The 22480-nt window shown below is 41.9% G+C and overlaps 1 protein-coding gene across 16 annotated transcripts; it reads right to left on the reverse strand.

Annotated features, from left to right (window-relative positions):
• Positions 1–9438: 9438 nt before the first annotated feature.
• On the reverse strand, positions 9439–20816 carry LOC122037921. Of its 16 annotated transcripts, XM_042597398.1 has the most exons (8): positions 20695–20816; positions 20408–20610; positions 20191–20329; positions 20023–20090; positions 11005–11069; positions 10792–10909; positions 10442–10538; positions 9439–9902 (listed from the first exon to the last, which is right to left on the reverse strand). In XM_042597398.1, the coding sequence occupies exons 2-6, from the start codon at positions 20526–20528 to the stop codon at positions 10895–10897; spliced, it is 408 nt and encodes a 135-aa protein (XP_042453332.1). In that variant the 5' UTR covers positions 20529–20610; positions 20695–20816; the 3' UTR covers positions 9439–9902; positions 10442–10538; positions 10792–10894. The 16 variants fall into 16 exon arrangements, 9 of the variants coding, with proteins under 9 accessions (XP_042453332.1, XP_042453336.1, XP_042453334.1 ...); XM_042597402.1 differs by lacking the exon at positions 20695–20816 and having other exon boundaries at positions 20023–20081; positions 20408–20688; XM_042597400.1 differs by lacking the exon at positions 20695–20816 and having other exon boundaries at positions 10804–10909; positions 20408–20688.
• Between the last annotated feature and the right edge of the window lie 1664 nt (positions 20817–22480).

Consider the following 22480-nt stretch of genomic DNA (forward strand, 5'->3'; position numbering starts at 1 on the left):
TGACACCACTCCAAGAGACACTAGCTCACGAATAGACTTTAATATTATTCGTACGGTACATGTCTCTTCTGTTTCTGGTTATACTTGGAGCTTCTAATTTGAGCTATTGTTGTTTGATTATCACAGTGTACTGAAATAGAAGGTATTGACTTCATCATCAAGGGAATTTCAGAAAGAAGACCCTTAAGTCAATCAGCTTCAGTTACTGTGGTATCCAAAGCACACAATTCTGCCTCAGATGTAGACCGAGTTATAATCGTCTGTTTAACAGACCTCCAAGCAACTGCACCGCCTCTAAGTGTAAAGACATAACTAGTAACGCCTTTACACTCAGCAGTGTCAGCTATCCAACTAGCATCACTATATCCCTCCAAGACTGCAGGGAATCTCCCGTACCACAAGCCCAAGGATATAGTGCCTTTCAGATATCTGAGTACTCTGTCTAATGCATCCCAATGCGTTCTGTCCGGACAGCTGGTAAACCTGCTCAATTTCAATATAGCAAAAGAAATATCAGGTCTAGAACAATTTGCTAAATACATTAGACTACCTATTATTTGTGAGTATCTTAATTGAGACACTGCCACACCACTCTTATTCTTGTGAAGAGTTTTTGAAGGATCATAGGGTGTGACTACAGATTTAACTTGGTTATAGCCATATTTCTCTAATACTCTCTCAACATAGAGTGACTGAGAAATTGCTATTCCATCAGTTGATCGAGTCAACTTCAGCCCTAAAATCATATCAACGCAACCCATATCCTTCATATCAAACTTACCACTTAAGAGGGTCTTAGTCTCATTTATAATAGAAAGGTTAGTTCCAAACAGTAGAATATCATCTACATATAAGCATAGGATAATACAATTATCACCTTTCATTTTAGCATATACACATTTATCAGAGTCATTCACTTCAAAGCCAAATGATAGCATAGTTCTATCAAATTTTTCGTGCCACTGCTTTGGGGCTTGCTTCAAACCATAAAGAGATTTGACTAACCTACAAACTTTGTTCTTATTTCCAGAAACTACGTATCCCTCAGGTTGATCCATATATATCTCTTCTTCAAGATCTCCATTAAGGAATGCCGTTTTAACATCCATTTGATGGATCTCAAGATGATATATGGACGCCAATGCTATTAATACTCGGATTGTAGTAATTCTTGTAACAGGAGAATAAGTGTCAAAATAGTCAATCCCTTCTTTCTGTTTGAATCCCTTAGCAACTAGGCGGACTTTGAATTTATCTACTGACCTATCAGGTTTTAGTTTTCTTTTAAACACCCATTTACATCCTATAGTGTTACACCCAGGAGGTAAATCTACTAACTCCCAAGTAGCATTAGAGATAATAGAGTCCATTTCACTTTTAATGACCTCTTTCAAGTACTTAGCTTCAGGAGAAGCCATAGCATCTCTATATGTCACAGGGTCACCTTCTATATTATAGGTGATAAAGTCCTGGCCTAAATCCGTAGACACACGTTGCCTCTTGCTCCTTCTCGGTTCTGTACACTCACTAGATTCATCTAGTCTAGAGTGACTTGAGGAAGGTGTACCCACTACGGATAATGGGACCTCTACAGAAGAAGGCTCTTTTCTAGTAGGAATACTAGATTGAGGTGTTCTCGTCTTCATAGGAAATATATCCTCAAAAAATGTAGCATCGCGAAGTTCTACAATAGTATTTGCATCTATTCCAGGAATTTCTGATTTAATAATCAGGAACCTATATGCAATACTATTTTGAGCATAACCCAAGAAGATATCATCTACAGTCTTTGGACCAAGTTTTTTCCTTCTGTGTTCAGGTACTAGTACCTTTGCAAGGCACCCCCACACTTTAAGGTATTTCAAACTTGTCCTTCGGCCTTTCCAAAGCTCATATGGGATTTTATCCCTTGACTTCATTGGGACTCTATTTAGCACATGACATGCAGTGTATAGAGCCTCCCCCCACATAAAGTTGGGTAACCCAGAACTGCCTAACATGGAATTAATCATATCTTCAAGGGTTCGATTTTTTCGTTCTGCTATACCGTTGGATTGAGGACTATATGGAGCAGTTACCTCATGGATTATACCTGTATCTTGACAAAATTTTTGAAACAGGTTCGAGGTAAATTCTCCACCCCTATCAGACCTTAACCTCTTAATAGTTTTATCGGTTTGATTCTCAGCTTCAGATTTAAAAATCATAAATTTTTCTAAAGCTTTATCCTTGGTTTTTAGCAAATAAACATAACAATAACGAGAGTGATCATCAATGAAGGTAATGAAATACCTTTTATGGTCTCTCGTTATTACACCGTTAAACTCACAACAGTCAGTATGAATCAATTCTAAAATATCAGAATTTCTATCAACTGATTTGAAGGGTTTACGGGTTTGTTTATATTGCACACAAATTTCATATTTTTTCTTATCATTTATAGCATGCTTAGGGATCATGTCAAGATTCATCATCCTTTTTAGGATATTAAAATTGACATGTCCTAATCTGTCATGCCACAGATCATAAGACTCAATGTTATATGAACAACCAATATCAGAAGTTTTATTTAAAGTAGCATTTTCTATATTGAGTTTAAATAAACCTTCATTAAGGTAACCTTTTCCAATAAAGATTCCTAAATGTAATATTACAACTTTATTACATTTAAAGTTCAACTCATAACCAGCACAGACTAACTTTGATCCGCTAATCAAATTCCGACGGACCGCTGGAACATGATGCACCTCATGCAGTGACAGGACTTTTCCAGAGGTGAACCTCAGGTCAACTTGTCCTATCCCAAACACCCTGGCTGCAGAATGGTTCCCCATGGTCACGGAAGTGCCTTCAATTACCTGATAAGTAAGGAAGGCAGATCGATCAGCACAACAGTGTACATTAGCACCTGTATCAACTAACCATTCATTGGGTTGATAGATCAAGTTTATTTCGGGTTTGAAGGTAACAAACCTATCGCTGGTGTCGTCACTAGCAGTCACGACATTTACTTGTGCCTTGGTGTTAGACGTATTGCTTTGGTTCTTGTCCTTTCGCTTAGGGCAGAATTTGACATAATATCCAACCTGTCCACATGCCCAGCAAGGCTTAGGTTTAGTTCCAGTTTTCTTTTGAACCTTTGGGTTGGGTTTCATCTTGTTCTTCATTTTCTGATTTTTGAATTTCTTCTTGTCAGATGAGACTACTATATTTGCCTTTGGAATAAAATCCATAGGCATTCTTGTATCATCATTTTTATGTTGCTTCCGATGTTCTTCTTCGATATTTAAGGCAATCATCAAATCTTCTAGAGAGATTTTACCTCTCCGATGTTTAAGAGTCATGCCAAAATCTTCCCAACTCGGAGGTAATTTTTCGATGATAGACAAGACCTGAAATTTTTCAGGTAATGACATATCTCCTTCAGCAAGACCATGAATTTGAACTTGGAATTCATGTGTCTGCTCAACCACAGATTTGCCTTCAACCATTTTGAAGTTCAGGAATTTTGCCACAGTATACTTTTCTAAACCAGAATCTTCGGAGTTATATTTTTTATCCAAAGATTTCCACAGCTCTTTAGCTGAAGAGGTTGAGCAGTATACATCAAATAGTGCGTCTGAGAGGGCAGACAAGATTCTCCCATGGCAGAGTTAATCCCTTTGCTTAAACCTCTCTAAGGCAGCACTACGGGCATGTTCCTCTTCAGTAGGTGAAGGAGGGTCTGTTTCTATAACGGAGAATAGCCCTAGGGTAGTAAGCCAAAATTTCATCCGTTGTTGCCAACGTCTGAAGTTTTGCCCGTAAAATTTCTCGGGTCTAGCACTAGCCTCATCAGATCCTATTACCCTATCATTCATCATGTCTATAGATGCAGGCAATTAAATTCTCTAAGAATGTTGGTAATATATTTAAAGCAATATAAACAGCAGTATTATATTGATACAAAAATAGCATGCAATAGACAGATAAATAAAGTAGTCGGGTTTAGAATATAGTTATCCGGTTGAAGCGTCGGCACGCCGACTGTCCTTAGAGAATTTATTGCCGCCTCACGGTGCAAAGGCTCCCCGGCAAAATTCCCCCAAGATCCGACAACCGCTCGTCTTGTCCGTAGGTGCACTCCAAAACGGACGCGACACTCGGACCCAACCTCAGATTGCCGAAAGACCAAGCCTCAGGACACAAGAAAGGCGCAGAAAGACTCGAACTCGAAAAGAAAAACAGAGGAGGTGCTGTGCAGAATGTATCGCACAGAGAAGGGAGAAGAAGGAAGATTGAGTGAAGAATAGAGGCACTGCTTGTCCCCTTTTATTCACTCTGAGGAGGTACGAAGCACTGCTTCGCTAGCGAGGAAATGCGTCCGCGTCTCCTCTCACGCGGTGTTGCGTCCGTTCCTTAATTGGTTCGAACCAACCGAACCGGAAACCAAACTGGTTTGGTTCAGACTGAACCAAACTAGCAAAAACAGACCGGGCCGCCCGTGAGCGCAAGTTTGCACCCCCCCCTGCGCGCGTTAATCGCGTACGTGACGCCCGGTTTATGGATTTCCGGCTCGAACCTCCCAAATCCACTTGATTTGGGCTTGGCCCGCGCATGCGTGTAGGTCCCCTTATCATTACTAAGCAAGGATGGAAGGACTTCCTATATAAGCCCTTCCAAACTTCTCCACTTAGCAATGTGGGACTAAAAACACTACCAACAAATGCTTTGAATTTAATACAAAATTCAACATTTTGAAGTACTATAAATAACAAAAAAAGAATAAAATCCAGATGAATTAATGCTTGAATATGTTTTGATAATAGATATGCAGATACTTCTGGTGTTAATTTAACATAAAAAATCTATGGTTCTTAAGGTGAAAGTGCAATAGAAAAATAGAAATATATATACCAGCTAAGTGAAGGTTCAAAGCTCTCCAATTCCACAGATGGAAGTTGTGAAACCTATTGGGAAACATTTGACCAACACAAATGTATTGTCAAGAATTCCACATGAAACACGTGACCATAGTTGTGAAAAGCACACGAAGCGCTCGCTTAAGTGTGAAGCGCAGCGAGGCGCAACCTTGCGCTTCCGAGACCTTAGAAGCGCACGAGGTCTCCGAAGCGCTCACTAAGTTTCTTCTTTTTTTTTCCTTTAAAGTCCTAATCAATACGTCGGTTCGTGTTAACCGCCGGATCGCCTGCCTCATTGTCATCGGTAAGATTTTATCTTCTCGCATTTTCTTTTCTCATTCCTTTAGTTTTTTGTATTTTCTGGCGTCGGCAGTGTCGCGGGACGCATTCGACACTACCGAAAGTGCCCTACGATGCTTCCAGGGCCGCTGGAAGCATCCTGCGATGCTTCCGAAGCCGCGGGAAGCGTCGCAAGATGCCTTCGGCAGCATCAGACGTGTTGCCGAACACCTCCAGTGCCACCAAACTCATCCCATGAGACGTCCAGCGATGCCGGACACATTGCGATGCCTACCGCTACCATGGCGAGTTTTTTTTTTCAGATTTATATTTAATTAATTAATTCAAACTAAATTTTATTAATTCTAATTTTATATTTAAAATAAAGTTTTAATAAATATTATTAATTCTTTATATTCTGATTTCTGATAATTTAATATTAAAAATTTAAAAACTAATAAATACTATTAATTCATATAAATCATACTTATATTCTAATAATTTATATTTAAAATTTAAAAAAATTAATAAATATTATTAATTCATATAAATCGTAATTATATTACAATAATTTAAAAAAAATTCTAATAAATTTTATTAATTAATTTATTCTAATAATTTATATTTAAAATTAAAAAAATTCTAATAAATTTTATTAATTCATGAGATTTATATTCATAATTAAAATTAAAAAATAATAATAAATTTTATTAATTCATATAAATCAGATTTATATTCATAATTTTATATTTAGCATTAAATTTTTTTTAATAAACTTTATTAATTCATATAAATCAAATTTATATTCTGATAATCTTGTGTTTGCTATTTTATAATTTTTTTATTTATTAATTTCGGTGATCTTAAGTCTTAATCATGTCAAATACAACAATTCCAACAACTCAAAAGGATATTGCTAGGAGTTATGCAACATGTTCGAATCCTAAAAATCCAAATATAGTCGGTTGTATTTTTTGCAGTAAAGTAACAAATGACAGAATTTATCGACACAAGCTACATTTAGTTGGAGGCAATATAAATGCAAAAACTTGTCCAAAATGTCCCGAGCATGTTAAAGAAAAAATTAGAGAGTTCATGCAAAAAAAGAAAAAGTAATTTGAATAATTAAATGGATGATATTCCTCATTCTGATAATATTAATGATTTGGAAGATTTGGAAGAACATGAAGATGATCTTCAAACTAAAGTGAAAGGAAAATGACCAATATTCGATCCAAGCATCCATCTTACGGTCCAAGACAAAAAGTGTAAACAAATCGGACTTATTAATCTTTATTTTATGAAAGATGATGAAATTGTCAAACAAAGACGTGCAAAAAACAAAGAACGATTTGATGAAAATAAAAAGAAGTTAAGAGATATTACAGTAGAGAAATTTGCTAGATAGATGTATGATGCCAGAATTCCTTTCAATGTCGTTAAATATGATTCTTTTGAGCCTTGTATTGAAGCTATTGGGCAATTTGGGTCGGGGATGAAGTCTTCATCATATCATGAAGTCAAGGTTAAGTATTTGAAGGAGTTGGCAAAAACGAACTCACTTCTCAAATCCTACGAAGAAGATCATGCTAAGTTTGGGTACACAATCATGACAGATGGGTCGATTGACAAAAAGGGTAGGACTCTTAAAAATTTTTTAGTAAGTCCTAAAGGAAGCGTATTTGTTGAATCAATTGATGCTTAAGGCTATTCTCACACAACTGACAAGATGTTTGAGTTACTTTTTAAATTTGTATATCACATTGGACAAAAAAATACGGTTCAGGTTGTAACAGATAATGCAAGTTGCAATGTCAATGCTGGTAATATTTTAAATTCATGTTACTTTCAATTAAGAATTGGATCATATTTTTAATTTTTTTTACTAAATTTACTTTGTTTTTTCAAGTCGTCTTTTGGAAAACTGATTTCTACACTTGTATTGGACTCCATTGTTTGAATTTGTTGCTCAAAGATATATTCAAAATTCCTTATCTCAAAAAATTATATGGACAGACGTTGATGGTAAATGGTTATATTTACAACAGACCATAAGTATTAAGCATGATGAGAGAGTTTACTGGAGAGACATGGTAAGAACCACAGAGACACGTTTCGAAACTGCTTTTTGACTTTAAAGCGGTTTCACATACAACAAGCAAATTTGAGAAAAATGTTTACATATGAAAAGTGAGCAAAGAATCAATTTTCTAAAGAGGTTGCAAGAAAACGTGTAGTAGAAGTGTGATATTGATGCCTTCTTTTTGGAAAAAATATGATTTTTTGCATAAAAGTTGGTGGCCCATTGGTGAAAGTATTACGGCTGGTAGATGGTGAAAAAATGTCTCCTATGGATCAGGGGCGGATCCAGTGGGGGGTGGCATCGGCGGTTGGTCCCTTTGTCGGCGGTAGACCCACTAATATTATGAGGTTCCACTGATGGAGATAGAGGATACCGCCCCTTGTTCCATGTAAAAATCGTCCCTCCATACTTGAATTCCTGGATCCGCCACTGCTATGGATTATATTTATGAGTCAATGGATAAAGCCAAAAAAGCTATTCATTTAAAAATAAAAAAAAATATCGTAGCATTTTTTAATTCATTGGCAAAAGATGGAATGTTCAACTCCATCGACCTTTGCAAGCAGTCGGATATTTTTTGAATCCAGAGTATTTTTACTTCAACCTTGATATAGAAAATGATACAGAAGTGATGGAGGGTTTGTACAAGTGCATATCTAGATTGGTGAGAGGTGAGGATTTACAAGATAATATCACGAATCAATTGGAAAAATACAATAAAGCATAAGGACTTTTTGGTTTGTCAATGGCTATCAGACAAAGAAGTTCAAAATCACCAAGTAAATTCATAAATAATATATTATGCATTAGCAATATTCTAGTAATAAAGTTAATCTTATATGTTTTTGTGTTTCAAGCTGATTGGTGGTCTTCTTATGGTGCATCAACACCTGAATTAAAAACATTTGCAATGAAGATTTTGAACCTCTTCTTCACGCTGTGAATATAATTGGAGTGTTTTTGAACATGCAAGTTAGAATTTTTTTTAATATATATTAAAATTTATATTATGAACTTAACTTTTTTACTTTTTATTTTTTTCGTAGATACATGCTATGAAAAGAAATAGGTTATCTCAACAATGATTGAATGATTTGGAATATAACAATCGAGCTTTGAGGAGAAGATATGACATGTGAGATAAGATTGATCCTATTACTTTGTCAGAGATAGATGATAGTAATAAATAGTTATTGGGAAAATTGGATTATAGTGATAAAGACAATAGTAATGATTTTGTCTATGAATGTGAAGATTTGCATTTTGGTGATGTAGCACGAGCATCTAGGTTTGGTAAAAGTGCATATGACTTTCGATTTTGAAATGTGTCTTCTTCAAAAGAGGCATCATCATCTACATCAGCAAAAAGAAGCAATCTTCAGCTCAAACTATTCTTGTAACTAAAGAAGAGATTAACCTTGATGATGAAACTGAAGAAGATATGGATACAAATCAAACGATAGAGCTGATGACGTAGATTTTGGATAATGAAGATGAAGAAAATGATTATTTTGATATTTGATATTTCATCTATCACATTTTCAAAGACTTTTGGTTTATTTTTAGTTTTTTGAATAATCTACAGTTTCATCAAAGAATATTTTATTTATGGTCAATTGGATTTTCAAAAATATTTTCAAAGACTTTTAATAAATATATTAGTCCTTTTGTTTATTAGACTTTTTCCATAAAGCGTGCACTTTGCTTTGGGCTTTGCGCTTTAAACCCCAAGATCCTTGAGTACTTTTTTACACCTCGTGCTTTTGACAACTATGCACGTGACATTAAAAATAGACAAAATGTTCGTGTGCTGCCTTCTGTGGCTAAATTGACTTTCATTATTAGTTTATCAAACTACTTGTCTGCCAAAATAAATCTCTCAAAATATTACTTACTAGGAACCGGAAATAATTGTAATCCCAATGTATCTTAGGAAATTCTAAGACACTTATTGTGGACCAAATGACAACATAAATGTTGCACCTCTAGCCACTTGGCGATTGGCTATAAGTTGACCCTGTAATTTACCTCTTTTCACATAACCTAGATACAGGCTGTGAGAGGCACCTAAGGTAAGCGTAATCACCTTTTGCTACAAGAATAGAACAATAGGTATGAAATGTTGTGCTAGCATCTATAAGACCTATGTAGAGATATACTGAAGGAGCTCTAGAATTGCATAAGGTTAAGCATACTTACCATGATAGCCAAATAATGTATGTTCTTAACATTAATCATCTCAAGCTTAGGCAAGAACACAAAAAGCATGAACCAATTAAGGTGATTGTGTTTATCAGCCTACAACTTGTCTACCCGCTAAAAAAATAGGAGAGAGATTATCTTTCATGAAAGAGTAAGAGGGTTCAAAAACATCATGTAGGAAGGTTGGCACCTCTCCTGAAGCAAGGGAGATGTGAGCTATCTCAGCGAGGCAGGAGACATCTCCAGGGGCTCATGTACTGCGTAGCGAGAGAGGGAGGAGAACTGATGCATTCTGCAGGCACACCCCAATCACACCAACCAGTGTGAAACGATCAACCTGGGGGACTTTGAAAAGACAGAGGCGGCGCTGCTCATCGTCATTGCTCTTCATTGGTGAAACAACCTCATCTCTTCCACATTTCTAAACTTGGGTAGACCTGCACGAAGTTGCATGGAAACCATCGTGAGTGGCTTATAAAAGCCCACACTGTACATACTGGTGTGAATACTAACTTAAACCCAATGGTGTAACAAGGCAAAATAACAACGTTACACTTTGATGTCTGCATTAAGGATGATGAGAGAAATAGAACTCTTGTACGATTGGCAAAAGATTTACTACCTAAAAGATGTTTCCAAATACAAGTCTTTCTCATGGAAATGCATATTAGATAGCCAACCACATCAAGCAAGAACTGCTAGATTGATTACATCAGTAACGATATTAAAAGCAACCTTATTGATTAAGAATATTTTGGTAAAAACTTCACCTTGAGAAATCTATCAATTAACGGGGATGGACTCATAGAATACAGAGTTGTCAATAATCTATGCAACTAACTTAGTCATCCTCGTAAGAAGCAAAAGGTAAGATCTTGCTTTCACCATGCAATTAATGTCCATGATGTAAAGGAAAGAAGAGGGCAATTTCCAGAAACCGTATACTCAAATAAGGAACGAATAATTGAATACTGACCGAGCACCATTTTTTCAAGCTCATCTTGCCTAAAGACATCATTTTGCTCATGTATAGAGAGGAAAGAGTTGATCTTGACCGCAGCTTCCTGCAACTCCTGAAGTAGTGTTAAGAGCAAAAAGTAGTCAAGAAATCAAAGGGGATACGAGACAGGTTCAGTTTGTCCTTGAAATCCTCCTTTTTTTTTGCAATGGTTTGCACTCTTTATTATACAGAAGGTTACTAATAGTGTTAAATTGCCAGTCATACTGTCATAGTGCAACAAATGATTCCCAGCAACACTGGAAAGGTTTATCCTGAAGATTCTTATGATCTCATTGCAAAAGTAATATTAGAAACAGAACAAATACCTCGCACACTACCAGATTTTTCATGAAGGCAGGCAGGTCATTGTAGTCCTCTTTAGATGCATGCACTATTGCTTTGGCAGCATTTCTGGCAACTGAAATTTCTTCATTGTGTATGAATCTGTTTCCCATGAAAGAGGATGGAAGTGCTAATACAAGTAAGAAATTGTATTATTTTAACCAAATAGAACAATATACAATAAGCAGCTCCAGCACCTGTAGCATGCAGGGCAAGTTTTGGATATCCAGGCAAAGTTGTCTCAGATATTTTATTATAGGATCTGCAGACAGACACCATACATCAAACAGAAGGATGAGTGCAATTACAAAAGCAGTTAAACATCTTGATAGAAAATTCTGCAAAGCTAGACCACATGTCTATCCAAGCCAATGAAATATTAGAGCAATTTCTTAATATGGTTAATATGGTTGATCCAATGTTTTGAAAACTGGACCAGACCAGCTGGTTCAATTGGTTAAATTTCAAATCGGCAATCAATTAAGTTTGGTTGTAAAGCAAACCCAGATGTTATAAAAAACCAAACATACAAGTATAATGCAGACAATGAGACAATCAGTACTATTACACTTAAAGCGTACTTGTTTATCCATCACATTTTCACTTAGTAAACAAGAGTTCAAAAATTCTCCTCATTTAAAAATAGGATTAATTATAAATGGAATTGTAATAATTCATGATTGATAATAATAATTTACATTAATGAAACCATTTCCTCAATATACATCTGTATATAATAGGTTTAATTATATAAAAAAATTATAAAATCTTAATAATTTATAGTTTATCAAAATATGTTATCCATGTATTTCTAAATTAGAACATTTAAATAATTTATCATTGATTAAAATATTTTATATCTATAAAAGTATAAGTTATGTGTGATATTATTTTTTGAATTGATAGTTAAAAGGCTTGGTTGTTGTTGTATAATTCAACTAACTAATTTATTATTAATAATATATTTATTAAACTTATATAAAATATTTTGTACATATAGTGTGATGCGGCGATGGAGGGAGGCCTACCTGGCACGGGGTCAATTGCTAGGGTGGAGGTCAAAGTTAAGGTGGTCAACGCCCGGACGTCGAAGGGAGGACATTGACAATGGACGATCGCGCAGTTAGGCCCCGATCGGCGGGAGACTGGTCCGAGCATACCTCCAGTCTATCTCGGGAGGATGCGAAAGACAGTCGACGCTCGATATGGGGCAGCAGGGCGTCGAGAGAGACCGGTTAGCTTGTCCGAACAGGGGAAGGCATGTGCTGCATAGTCATCGCATAGAAGCGACAGAGCGGAGGAGTCTCGGCCGAGTGACTACCCCGCTCGGCCAAGTAGCAGGACCTAGCCGCGGACGGAGCGGGGTCCCGACCGAGCTGTTACCTTGCTCGGCCCAGCAATAGGACTACTGTAGTATCTCCTGACATCCTTTTGGGAGGTAGTGCCACTGACATGAGGCATGATCGACAAGCGGATCATACTGCGGACGCTGCTACTGTCTTGTCAGGGATATGCACATTGGAGAGTGTGCCCATGCCTCAAGAAGTTCGCACTTCGCCCACCAGGGCTCTGTATAAAGGGGGGTCCATCACCAGCGAAGGTACGCGTTATCTACTGTTCACGCATAGTTCCACTGTTGCTCCGCTTCTCTTCATATTCCGGTGACTGACTTGAGCGTCAAAGGCCAACGCCGGGGACCCCTTCCCTGACTTGGCACTAACATTGCTTGTTTTGCAGAGCAGAGCGAGGTCCACAACTGGTCAGCGAAGCTGCCACCTCCCCAGCTTTCCAGCTTCACGCTTTCGGACATGATCATTTTGGCGTCGTCTGTGGGAACGTAGCCTACATCCGAACGAGAAGATGGAGGACGTTGGACGACTCACCACGGTGACACTGACAAAGGAAGAACCCGACATGCTTATACAAGCCCGAGCGGCAAGGATAGTAGAGCAACAACAATAACAAGTGTTGCCGAGCGCCAAGCGCATGAGCCCGTGGCATCAGCAGCGGGGCATCAAGCAGGATATGAAGACCGAACGAATCACGTATCCATTTGGGAACAAAACAAGAAGTCGATCGGTACATATGGGGAAGTACCTAACACGCCATCTCATTCCACCGAGCGCTGTTCAGAACTCCATCTAAAGAACAGGGCCGAGCGGACAAGGATCAGGGGTCTTCATCGGATGACGCACCCGTTTGGGATGCAAGGAAAGAGAAGGCGCCGAGGGAAGACAATTCGCCCAAGTAGATCAATTAACAATTTTCTCAAGGGATTCTGAGCGACCCTCTGCCGAGGCACTACACCCCTCTAGCGAACAGGGAATACCACGGAATCATCAATCCGGACGACCACTTGGCCAAGTCTGACAATGCGGCCACACTCCACCAGTACACTGACAGGGTGAAGTGTCGGGTCTTCCTCACCACTCTCTTTGGATCGGCACAACAGTGGTTCAGGAGATTGTCGATCGGCTCAATCCACCACTTCAAGGACTTCCGAGTGGCATTTCTACACCATTTTGCTAGCAGCCGTTGCCACTAGAAGACGAGCATAAACTTGTTTTCATTGAAGCAAGGGTCTACAGAGACTGAGGGCATACATCCAACGCTTCAATCAGGTGGTCATGGACATTCCAGCTGTCTCCTCAGATGTATTGGTGAACGCCCTCACCCAGGGGCTCATTGAAGGGGAGTTCTTCCGATCGCTCATTCGGAAGCCGCCGAGGGACTTCGACCACTTGCAAAGGAAGGCAACAGAACACATAAACCTGGAGGAAGCCCAAGCGACCAGAAGAAGGGAGGTGCCGATCGAAGCTGCAGCAGCGCCTGAGAGGCGACCGCCGAGCAGCCATCAGCCACCCAAGGGCCCCCGAAGGGGGATCACAGCCAGACCACGAGCCCAGAATGCATGTCGGATAGCCGATCGCCCAAAGGCTGCAAAGACAGGGTGTGGATGCCATTGTTTTGCCCCATCCACCAGTCACCAACACACAACACCCGGGTTTGCTACGACTTGGCACTGGTAGATAGTCAGCCGCCCCCGGGAGAACGTCGCCGTCGATCACCATCTCCTGATCTGCGACACAAGCGCCACTCAGCCGGGCAAAGGGAAGAAGAAAGGACGACATCCGAGTCACGCCATCATCAATCTCAGAGGAGGGACGATCAGGGTCTTGCCCGAGCCTCTGCCGAACGGAGCAAACTTTCAATTCAATAGGAGGAGAACAGGAGCAACTCTGCTCGGGGAGAAATAGCATGATCATCGGTGGGCTAACCGGCGATGATTCCAATCGAGCAAGGAAGTCGTACGCCCGACGACTCGAGATCCACGCCATTGACTGCAGTGAAGAGGTGCGTGAGTAAATATAAATGTACCTGTATATGTGCATGTATGTCTTTTGGATGCAGGAAAAATATGAATAAAATCCCAAGTGTTCCAGACTCTTGTGCCGAGCGATCAAGTTAAAAGTCGAGCAACAACTATAAACCCTTGTCTACACATTGCAATGGTCGAGCGGCGACCTTAAACTCTTGTCGTCATCAGCGGTTGAGCGACAACTATAAACCCTTGTCTTCGTCAACGGTCGAGCGGCGACCTTAAACCCTTGTTGTCGTCAGCGGTCGAGAAACGACCTTAAACCCTTGTCTTCGTCAACGGTCGAGCAGCGACCTTAAACCCTTGTCGTCGTTAGCGGTCGAACGACGACCTTAAATCCTTGTCTTCGTCAGCGGTCGAGTGACGACCTTAAACCCTTGTCATTGTCAACGATTGAGCGGCAAACTTAAACCCTTGTCTTCGTCAACGGTCGAGCCGCGACCTTAAACCCTTGTCGTCATCAGCAGTCGAGCAACGACCTTAACCCTTGTCTTCGTCAGCGGTCGAGCGACCTTAAACGCTTATCTTCGTCAATGGTTGAGCGGCGACCTTAAATCTTGTCGTCATCAACGGTCGAGCGACGATCTTAAACCCTTGTCTTCGTCAACGGTCGAGAGGTGACCTTAAACCTTTTTCGTTGTCAGCGGTCGAGGGACGACCTTAAACCCTTGTCTACGTTAGCGGTCGAGCGACAACCCTAAACCCTTGTCGTCATCAGCGGTCGAGCGGCGACCTTAAACCCTTGTCTTCGTCAACGGTCGAACGACGACCTTAAACCCTTATCGTCATCAGCGGTCACGCGGCGACCTTAAACCCATGTCTTCACCGACTATCGAGCGGCGACGTTAAAACCCTGGTCTTCACCGATGGTCGAGCGGCGACCTTAAACCCTAGTCTTCGTCACCATCAAGCGGCGACGTTAAACTCTGATCTTCGTCAACGGTTGAGCGGCGACCTTAAACTCTAGTCTTCGTAAACCGTCGAGCGACGACATTAAACTCTGGTCTTCATCAACGGTCAAGCAGCGACCTTAAACCCTAGTTTTCGTCAACCGTCGAGCGGCGACGTTAAACCCTAGTCTTCGTCAACGGTCGAGCGACGACCTTAAATCCTCGTCTACGCATGTCAACAGTCGAGCAACGACCTTAAATCCAAGTCTGCGCCTTCAACAGCCGAGCAACGGCTTTAAACCCAAGACCAACAAAAAAATGACTTATCCAAGCGAGTAGTACGACGTCGACCAGTGGGTCACGGAGCCACACTTAGAAGTTTTTCATAAAATGGTAAGAAGTGCGTAGTCCTGCTCGATCCTGAACGGCAACGCAAGGACAAACAAGTAGTAAAATAAAACAAGTGTCGAACGGCGCAACATGAAAGAGTGACATCAAATAAAAAGGTTTGCCGAACGGACGACCATTCATTAACACTTGCATAGTTTTTAGAAGGGCAGTACAAAAAAAGGACAAGGTACGCAGGAGCAGGCTCACTCGAGGTAATCGAGTACGTCGTCGAGTAGCGACTCAGTCATCTTGTCTCAGCTGATAACCTTGCTCGTCGGGCTGGTCGAAATATACCCGCCGCCTTTCAGTTGGTCGAGCGTCCCGTCGATGGCAAGGTTGAAAAGACGGAGCGCCCGATCGGTGAGTTGGTCATTAAAGGCGTCCGAGCGGAGGTAAGCCTTTATCTGCACCTCGAATCGGCTGGACTCCGCACTTTGGTAAACTTCTAGTGCCGACTGAGATGCCTCTAAATCTGCCTTCAAAGTGGCCAGCTCTGCATCTTTGGCGTTGAGCTGGGCCTTCGCTGCAGACCGACGGCCGACCTGCCTTCCCGCTCAGCATTCAGCGAGGCCTCTCTCTCCTTCAGGTTCTGAGCCAACACCCGAAACTCTTTGTTTTTGATCTCCAAGTCTTCGATGGTCCGGAGCTTCCTGCTGTTAGCCGAGTGGATCTTGGACTCGAAGGAGCTGGTCTGTTTATTAAGCCGAGCCAATTGAGTAGTCTGCTCGGCGCTTTTGCCCTTCTCTGCCTCCCGCAGCTCGAAGCTCTTCTTCAGATCGGCCTTTAGTTGAGTCATTTTGGCGCTCATCTGCTCCATGCGTGCTTGAAAAGCTACCTCCTGGCCGCTCGAGGAGCGCAACTGCTAGACTTCATGTTCCAGATATGCGAGCCTGTGGCACATGACCAGACTCTCTACCCAGTACTGCAACGACAGTAAAATTGTATGAACCAAACGGATGTAAAGAAGAAAAGAAAGATACATATACCCCAGTGGACATCTGGGTGTGACTGTTGGCGAGTTCCCCTGGAGCGATAACCACCGCATGGGCTTGGGCATCAGCCCATATTTGTGCGAGCGACCCTTGGATCCTAATTTGTTGCTCGAGGGTGAGGGACGTTGGGTCGTCCACACTGTGGTACTTGTTCGTCGGCAAATGGATGATTGTCGTTATTTGCTTCTGGCTACTCCGGCCAGAGGGGTCTGAAGTCACCCAGCCCGAAGACCGGGACATTGGAACCGGTCGGATACGGGACACCTGGGCCGCCGACAAAGGTGGTGGCATGAAGGAGACCGGCAGTGTGCAAATTGTACCCTGAGGCAGCGTGGACAGCGAAGGTGTTTGGTCAGATGATATGGAAGTAAGTAGGGAGTTCTACGACTCCCTGCTCGAGAGGAGGAATCAAGGTCTCACCCCGCTCGGAGGAGGGTTAGGAGATGGCTGGTGTTGGGATCTGCAGGGCTGAAGTCACAGATCGGGAAGAACCTTCCGCTCAACGTCTCTTCCGTAGCCACAGGTGTTCACCGGAGGTAGCTAACTCTGAAGCGACCGCGATCAGAACCATCGATTGTCGTTCGGCTGAAAGGTCAGCAGTAGCTGCCGCTCCACTAGCTACTCGCTGGCTGGCTCCTCCTCCACTCCCCAGCGCGTGTGTTCCCTCCTCGTCGCCGAGCGGATCCTCGTGGGAGCCGACCGGCTGCATGCCATGGCTCTCCAGCTTGGCCACGACCACAGCATTGATCTCTGCATCTGCGAGCTTGCACTTGCCGACCAGACGCACTCGCAACATGATTCGAGTTGCACAAAAGGAGGAAAAATTAGTTAGATTCAAAGGTTAGGAGAAGAAAGAGCATACCTAGGTTGAACTAAAGCTTTGTGCTGATCGACCTCAAGCCGAACACGTAGAGGACGTCCTCCGGCAGTAACTTGTGGATGTGGTACTTCTAACCGACCAAGCTTGAAGTTGCATGGAGGTAGTCCGATTGACTTTTGTACTTCCTGAGCTCCGGAGGGTTTGACACTTCTAGCTGCCAACTGGTTGGAAAACCTGGCCGCTCGAGAAAGCGAACGTAGAAAAAGTAGTCTCTCCAATGCTTGTTGGAGAACGACATCTTATCAAAGAAGACTAAGCCCCCTCGGACTTGGAATAGAAAGGTCCCCGGCTCGGACAGTTTTGGATAATAAAAGTAGTAGAAGAGCCGAGGGGTCAAAGGAATGTCGTGTCGGCGGAACAGAACTACTACCCCGCACAGCATCCGAAAGGAGTTCGACACTAATTGATTAAGGGAAATGCGGAAATATTTACAAACTGCGAAGAAAAAAGGGTGGACCGGGAATCGCAGACCGGCGATGAACTGGTCCCTAAAGAAACATAAAAAACCCGGCGGTGGTTCATGCGACCGGTCGAAAGCAGAAGGAAGAGTAATTTGATATCCAGATGGAAATTCATAAGCAGATTTCAAACTCTCAGCATTGCCCCTGTCGAACCTGGACTCGGTGGAAGTGTACCAGAGTCCAGAGACGGAGGCAGGGGGTTGTGAGGAGCTTGCCATCGAAAACAAAGGAGGACGACGAAGAACAACGAAAAGATTCGAATGAAAAGATGAAGAGGCTTACAGGAAGGATCGCCAGAGGGGCAGAAGAAGCGAAACGTCGCCGGGAAGCTCGAAGACGAAGGCATGCGAAGTAAGGAAGATAGCGACGCATGCGAGGTTTATAAACCTCTCGACCAATCGACCTGAGCCATCCGATCCAGGGTTGTGAAAAACTAGGAGAAGATCCAGCCGTTGAATTTGAAAAGGTACCTGTCACATCACCAGCGAATATCCGTCTGTCACGTCAAACGTGTGGGGTAGAAAGTGGGACACGTGATGTTCAATCACTGGACGACATTAATGAGACTTAATTAAAAGGTATGGCCGCGTGCTCGGCCATAATGATCAGAGATTTGCACGGTCTTCAAGAAATCTGGATAGCGTCAGGGCGCTTGGTCGAGGAGCGCAAGAAGAGGAAAAGGAATTTTTTTGCCAAAGTATTGTCGCCCATTGCTCGAGCGGCACGAATAGGCGATTATCACACAGCCGAACGACCTAGGCATAGTTTGCTTTGAAAAGCTTGGGTCGAGCGGCAATTATATACCCAGTCTGCCAATGCGAAGCCGAACGACAAAGGCGTGGGAATCATCGAAGACTCTACTGGTCTAGTCAGTCGGACTTGCAGCCTCCTTCAACTAGACTTGAGGGGGAGGATTGTGATGCGGCGATGGAGGGGGGCCTACCTGGCACGGGGTCAATTGTCAGGTGGAGGTCAAAGTCAAGGTGGTCAACGCCCGAGCACAAAAGGGCCGAACGAAGGACACTGACAATGGTCGGTTGGGCAGTTAGGCCCCGACCGGCGGGAGACAGGTTCGAGCAAACCTCCGGTCTAGCTCGGGAGGATGCGTAAGACAGCCGATGCGCGATACGAGGCAGCAGGATGTCGAGGGAGACCGGTTAGCTTGTCCGAATGGGGGAAGGCATGTGCTGCACAGTCATCACATAGAAGAGCCACTGAGGTCAACAGAGCGGCTACCCCACTCGACCAAGCAGCGGGACCTGGCCGCAGACGGAGCGGGGTCCCGTCGGCCCAGCAACGGGACCACTATAGTATCTCTCGACATACTTTTAGGAGGTAGTGCTGCTGACACGAGGCATGATCGACAGGCTGATCGTACTGCGGACGCTGCTACTGTCTTGTCAAGGATATGTATCTCTGTTAAGGTATAGTGTCAGAGGTACTTTCCTTACATGCCCTTTTGTAGGACACATTGGAGAGCGTGCCCATGCTTCACGCGCACGTCGCCCACCAGGGCTCTATATAAAGGGGGATCCATCACCGACGAAGGTACGCATTATCTACTGTTCGCGCATAGTTCCACTATTGCTCCGCTTCTCTTCATATTCCGGTGACTGACTTGAGCATCGAAGGGCCAACGCCGGGGACCCCTTCCCTGGCTCGGCACTGACGTTACTTATTTTGCAGAGCGGAGCGAGGTCCATAGCTAGTCAGCGGAGCCGCCACCTCCCCAGCTTTCCAGTTTCACGCTTTCGAACAGGATCATAGTGTATAAATTATGTCTATGGTATTATTTTTCCAGTTTTTTGTTTTGTCAAATCACTTTTGCTTTCTATAGATTTATCTTATTTACAGGAGGAACATCCTTATGGTGCAGATAAATGAATTCTTCTGTTGAAATCATATTCTGTAATTATTGTCTATATAGGAGAACCCTAAATCCCCATGCTCTCTCTTCCTAACCATGTTGAGAAAACACATATATTCCCTATTCTCTTCTCATTTTCTTCCTACCCAAACAAATCTAATGCAAAGCACTGATACTAGTCACTCCTTTGTTATTTCTCTACCGGCTAAACCTAGCAAAAAATCTACAAATGAAGACAAAGTTGACGTCTCTATAATGCATATAAACCAATTCAACAGATTAATAACTGAAAAAAGAATCTACCAAGTTAAATGTGAGAGCAAGAACTTGCAAGCTTACAGAAGGAATCCCCTAACCTTCTACTCGTGATTCAACCAATTTGAATCGGTTTTCTATTTCTAAATTGCATGTCAATCTGAATAAACTGAAATGTAAAACAAAAGGCCAACCCTGAAAATCATCATCAACTGATCAAGCAAAGAACGAACATACAGAATTCCCAAGAAACAGTGGAGAAAGGATACAAGATATACTCTTCTGGCCCCTTCTTGCTCAACTGAACAACAGAAACTGAGACAAACTCAAAGAAAGGTCTCTGAAACCCACTCACGGGGCTCGTAAACTTCGAATCGTCCAAAATCTCCTCATCTTCCAACTCCACCTCTGCGCAACAACACAAATCAGAGTAGCAGAAAAGCAAACGATGACTCTAGGAATTCGCGTCAGTGGCTCGGTGCTCACTAGTGACGTAGCCTAAGCTCTGCATCCGCTTCTCAAGGTCGACGGTGCATCTCTGGTTGTTCTTGAATACCTCGTTGCAGTGGCCGAGGAGCTCTTCGAACGAGACAGTGCCGAAGGCCATGGACTCGAGGAGGTCGAGATCAGCACTGGCCGAAGAGATCCGACCCCCTCGACGGACTGCAAGAAGGTAGATGCAGCCGAATCTGGAGGAGACGGAATTATCAGATTAGGGTTTCACCAAATAAACCCACAGGGAGTAAGAGGAGGTGAAATTCATTTTACTTTACCGAGGGGAATCAGACGGGAATCAATGGAGTCGGAAGAGGGATTTGGAGGGGAATCTGGTGGCAGAAGGCAACGAGGTAGGCAGAAGGCGGCCTGGGCTTCCGGGCTTTCGGTTATGCGACTGTGCCAAGATTTTATTTTTAAAATTTTAGGTAAAGTAGTTAAAAAAAAAACATTAGCTGTTCTATTTATTTTTAAAATTTTAATATTTATTTCTCAAATATTACAAAGGAGAGACAGAAAATAGAGAAGTTCATATGAAAAAGTAAATATTTAAATTTAATAAAATATTTTTTATTTTTATAAAGAAGCTGCGTTATAATAATATTAAAATAATTTTCAACGATTTTAATTAAGTATAATTGTTTTAAACTAAATTAATAAAAAAAATTTACACATAATAATTTGGATTTAGTCAATAAAAAAATATTATATTATAATAATGATAACTATCATAATAGTTATAATAATATTAGAATAAGGATACATCCTTTTGATATTTTTGCAAAATAAATATCTTTCTTATAATAATAAAAGTAAAAGACGTCATCTTAATTTATCCTTTTTTTTCCAAATACCGTGCTTTTTAATCGTAAAACATATCTATATAATATTGCGACCAATCATTAATTTTTAAGTTCAATGTTAACCATTAATTTGCTTTTAATTATGTCATATCACAAACTAGACTACTAACCTTTCAAATTAGGCGAGTATGTGTGTTGATCGAACAAGTAAATTAAAGTTAAAAATGACACTAATCCTGAAGTAATCCAAATAGCAAACTATTGGATGATCTAAATACAAATATGATTTTAGAAAATAGAGTATACGTGCATTACATTTGACAATTGACCACCTTAAAACTTTCTTACGTCACAGATTATTTGGTAGTCGTTTTTTTTTAAGAAGTTTAATTTCACGTTTGCATATAGAAATAACGAGAGAATTAAATAGTGTATCTAATAGCTGAGAGTACAACACGACCTTGAAGAATGAAAAGTTAACCAGCATACACACCATAAAATTCTGTAAGGACTTTTCTTTCTATGGTAGCTCACATTTAATGATAAATATAAAAATGTATAAACTCTAGGATTCGTGCCAATTTTAAAATATGTGATACGAAAACCATTGAAACTTGGTGTTCCGATAGTAAGAGTGGAGTCTCGTACAATATAGAGGCCAATGATATGTGGAGATTAAAGTTAAGATAGTCAACCCAAAGGTGTGGCCGATCGGAAGGCCACCTGGCCGATCGGCCACGACCACGCCCGGTGCAGCGCAGAAACAGCTCGGTTGCGGGCCGGGTTTCCGACGCTCAAAAGTCCGCCTAGGAAAGTTGAGGCGTCGGGCGACCTGTTCGCTCGGACGAGTTGCGAATCAACCAATACATGTCCCCTCCCGGACGACAGTGGGTCTCTGCATCTCTCCCGGTCGGGCTAGTAACAGACAAAAGAAGCAGAAGAGGACAAAGGGGACCGCCGGTGTTATCCTTCTCGAGACATGTGTCGTCGACGAACAGCATGGTTGGCGGTCGGATCGGACAGAGAATCGTACAGTGGAAGTTTCCACTGTCATGTCAGAGATATGCTCGGACGGTTGAGGTATGGCGTCAGACATACTTTTCTGACACGACTATTTCTAGGTATGCTTTGAGGAGCGTGCACGCCTCGAAAAGCGTGCACGCACCCCCTGGGAGCCCTATATAAGGGCCCCCAACCTTCGACGGAGATATGCATTCTCATCACTGTAGCTAGTCTTCACGCTCGTTATTCTGCCTCGATC

The sequence above is a fragment of the Zingiber officinale genome, chromosome 1A (genome assembly GCF_018446385.1).
Source record: "Zingiber officinale cultivar Zhangliang chromosome 1A, Zo_v1.1, whole genome shotgun sequence".
In the NCBI taxonomy this organism is placed as follows: domain Eukaryota; kingdom Viridiplantae; phylum Streptophyta; class Magnoliopsida; order Zingiberales; family Zingiberaceae; genus Zingiber; species Zingiber officinale.